This window comes from Coffea eugenioides, chromosome 1 (assembly GCF_003713205.1).
Source record: "Coffea eugenioides isolate CCC68of chromosome 1, Ceug_1.0, whole genome shotgun sequence".
Taxonomy (NCBI): domain Eukaryota; kingdom Viridiplantae; phylum Streptophyta; class Magnoliopsida; order Gentianales; family Rubiaceae; genus Coffea; species Coffea eugenioides.
This window is the reverse complement of record NC_040035.1, coordinates 16,216,113-16,219,524: the sequence shown is the minus strand read 5'-3', so window position 1 is coordinate 16,219,524 and position 3,412 is coordinate 16,216,113. Positions and strand designations below refer to the sequence as shown.

At 42.7% G+C, this 3,412-nt stretch overlaps 1 protein-coding gene across 1 annotated transcript; it reads right to left on the bottom strand.

The window, feature by feature from the left end:
* Window positions 1-1,598: 1,598 nt before the first annotated feature.
* On the bottom strand, window positions 1,599-2,714 carry LOC113768540. The gene is made up of 3 exons (XM_027312945.1): window positions 2,564-2,714; window positions 1,995-2,285; window positions 1,599-1,891 (listed from the first exon to the last, which is right to left on the bottom strand). The coding sequence occupies exons 1-3, from the start codon at window positions 2,712-2,714 to the stop codon at window positions 1,599-1,601; spliced, it is 735 nt and encodes a 244-aa protein (XP_027168746.1).
* Between the last annotated feature and the right edge of the window lie 698 nt (window positions 2,715-3,412).

Below are 3,412 nucleotides of genomic sequence, written 5' to 3'. Positions count from 1 at the left end.
ATACAAAATCCATCGTTATGTGCTCCTACTTCCATTCAAGTATCTCTAAAGGCTATAACAAACCCGACGGTCTTTGATGCTCAGCTTTCACTTGTTGACACGTAAGGCACCCTTGAACAAATTGAGCAATCTCCGCCTTCATATTATCCCACCAATACAAACTTTTGAGATCCTAGTACATCTTGCCACTACCTGGATGCACTGTATACCTAGAACGGTGAGATTTCTCCAAAGTCTCCTTCTTCAGTTCTTCATCCTTGGATACAATGACGCGATTTCGAAACCTTAAAATCCCATCAGGACCTAGGTTAAAATCAGGTAATTCCCCTTTCTTCATTCTTTCCACCCACTTTTGTACCATTCACTCTTTCTTTTGACCCTCTTTAATCTGATCTAATATTGTTGATCTCACCTCAATATTTCCAAAAATAACCTTCCGCGGCTCAAGATGAGGGTTCCATTCACATACATCCTCTAACAAGCTCCATTCTCCCACCATTAAGCTTGCTAGTTGAATCTTTCGGCTTAGAGCATCTACTACAGCATTGGCCTTTCCTGGATGGTAATTAATGGTACAATCATAATCTTCTAAGAACTCGACCCATCGACGTTGTCTCAGATTTAGCTCTTTCTGAGAGAATAAGTATTTAAGACTCTTATGATCCGTTTATCTCAAATGTCACCCTGTACAGATAATGCCGCCACTTCTTCAAAGAAAATACAACTGCCGCAAGCTCTAAGTCATGGGTTGGGTAGTTTTGCTCATGCGATTTTAATTTCCGAGAAGTATAGGCAATTACATTCCTATTTTGCATTAAAACACACCGTAATTCTTCTCTCGAAGCATCAGTATACACCGTATAGCTATCCTTCCCATTCGACAAAGCTAACACTGGTGCCATGGTCAATTGCTTCTTAAGCTCCTGGAAACTTGTTTCACACTTAACATCCGAAATATATTTCCCTTGTTTCTTGGTCAAATTCATTAGGGGTCCCGCAATTCTTGAGAAATTCTTTATAAACCGACGGTAGTACCCCGTTAGACCTAAAAAGCTTCGAACTTCCGTAGGATTCTCCAGCCGTTTCCATTTGGCAACTGCTTCCACTTTAGTCGGGTCTACCGTAAGTCCATCTTTTAAAATTATATGGCCTAGGAACGCCACTTTCTCTAGCCAAAATTCGCATTTGCTAAACTTAGTAAACAACTAGTGCTCTCTTAGGGTCTGCAATACCATTCTCAAGTGTTGCTCATGCTCCTCCCTTGTCTTAGAGTATACTAGGATATCATCAATAAATACCACCACAAACCTATCCAAATAGTGTTTAAACACTCGATGTATTAGATCCATGAATGCCGCTAGAGCATTGGTTTGGCCAAAAGGTATCACTGCAAACTCAAAATGCCCATATCGAGTGTTAAAGGCAGTTTTTGGCACATCCTCTTTCCTAATTTTCAATTGGTAATATTCTTGTCAGAGATCCAACTTCGAAAACACCATAGCCCCTTGTAATTGGTCAAACAACGCATCAATGTGGGGCAAAGGATATTTATTCTTAATGGTTACTGCATTCAACCCTTGATAATCAATGCACAACCTTCAACGCTCGTCCTTCTTTTTGACAAATAGTACTGGAGCGCCCCATGGCGACTCGCTCTCATTTATAAATTCCGGTTCTAGCAAGTCTTGCAATTGAAATTTTAACTCCTTAAGTTCCACGGGTGCCATTCGATAAGGGTTTTTTGACATGGGATTAGTTCTAGGTGCTAAATCAATCTTAAACTCAATCTCTCTTTCAGGTGGCAAAGACACCAACTCCTCTGGGAACATGTCTGGATATTCATTTATCACCGCTGTATCTTCTAGCTTACTCTTTTCTCCTAGGGTGTTAACTAGAAAAGCCAGATACCCCCGTGCCCAGCTACAAAGCAATTTTCTAAATAAGGGCAGATGAGGCTACAATACTCCTCACGTCTAGTTTTAGAGTTGCCTCACCCGGTATGCAAAACTCAACCACCTTCATACGACAATCTACCCGAGCATGATAATGAGCTAGCCAATCCATTCCTAAAATAACGTCGTACTCCTTAATGGCTAGACTTATAAGGTCAACTACTAATTTTTGCTCACCAACCCAAATGTCACAGTTCCTATACATCTCGTTGGCAAGTAAAGATTGGTTATCCGTAGGTGATTTCATTTCTGGGTCATATGGTAGCCTTTCGGCTTTCACATCAATTCCAAACATAAATGTGGGGCTAACAAAAGAATGGGTTGCACCAGGGTCTATCAAAATTTTGGCTAAACGATGAAAAACAGGAATTGTACCTTCCACTACCTCCGATGGATCAGGTATCGATTGTTGGTCCAAAGAGTACACTCTGGCTGGCACCCTTGACCTGGTCCCTCCTACATTGGTCGGCTTCGGGTTTGATTTGCTAGCTGACTGAGCATCACTAATAAGGGGGCAATTGGGGATTTGGTGCTTAGTACTTCCACACCTTAAGCACTTTCGAGTCTTTTTCCAGCAATTATCCTTGGTATGGTTAAATTTTCCATAGTACCCACAAGATGTTCGAGGGCGAATATCTGGCCTCCCTGCGAGGCATCTCTCGCTTGTCCCCTTCCCCCTGGGGCTCCTCTCGGAGTAACTCCCCTAGATGTATCCATAAGGCTTCCACCTCCAACTCCTCGACCATCTTTAGGAGGTGGCATGTTTCGATCACTATGTGCCTGCCCCTGGTTTTCACCAGGTACACCTCTCCATTTTGCATGGAAAGTCCTTACTTGTGCCCTGGCAATTTCTATTCTCTAGGCTTTCTTTAAAACCTCCGTAAAAGTGTTAATTTGGGCCGCAACCAAGGCCTCCTGTATTTCTACATTGAGTCCCTGTACAAATCTCCTTACCCTCCTTTGCTCCATAGCTATCAACTCGGGAGCAAACTTCGATAATTTAGTGAACTGAGTCTCATACTCAGATACACTTAGGGTTCCTTGACGGAGCTTAATGAAATCGTCTTCCCTCTTCTCCTGGACTATCGGTGGGAGATATTTCTCATTAAACTCACGCACGAAATTTAACCAGGTCCATGCCGTTCCATCCCTCTCCCACTTAGCCCTAACCACATTCCACCAGGCTCTAGCTGGTCCCTCAAACTGAAAGATAGCAAAATGCACCTACCTATCCTCCACATAGTTTAAAGCAGCGAATATATTGATCATCATTTCTAATCACCTCTCAGCTACTTCAGGGTCTGGCCCTCCAAGGAACTTAGGAGGGAAAAACTTTTGAAATCTCTCTAGGGCCCTATCTTGCATCATTTCAGGGTCTCTAGGTTGATTAACAGGGGCTTGACCCTGCTGCTCTACCAGTCGAGCAAGAATATTGGTCATTTGTTGAATTGCCGTTGCCA

Bases quoted from the DNA above. Each gene is read 5' to 3' on its own strand.
- LOC113768540 (XM_027312945.1), bottom strand. From the start codon at position 2,714: ATGCCACCTCCTAAAGATGGTCGAGGAGTTGGAGGTGGAAGCCTTATG. The intron at 2,286-2,563 runs GTACTATGGAAA...AAATTTTGATAG, and splicing joins CGCCCTCGAACATCTTGTGG to ACCCTGGTGCAACCCATTCT. The intron at 1,892-1,994 runs GTGAGGCAACTC...TGGCTTTTCTAG, and splicing joins GGTTGAGTTTTGCATACCGG to TTAACACCCTAGGAGAAAAG.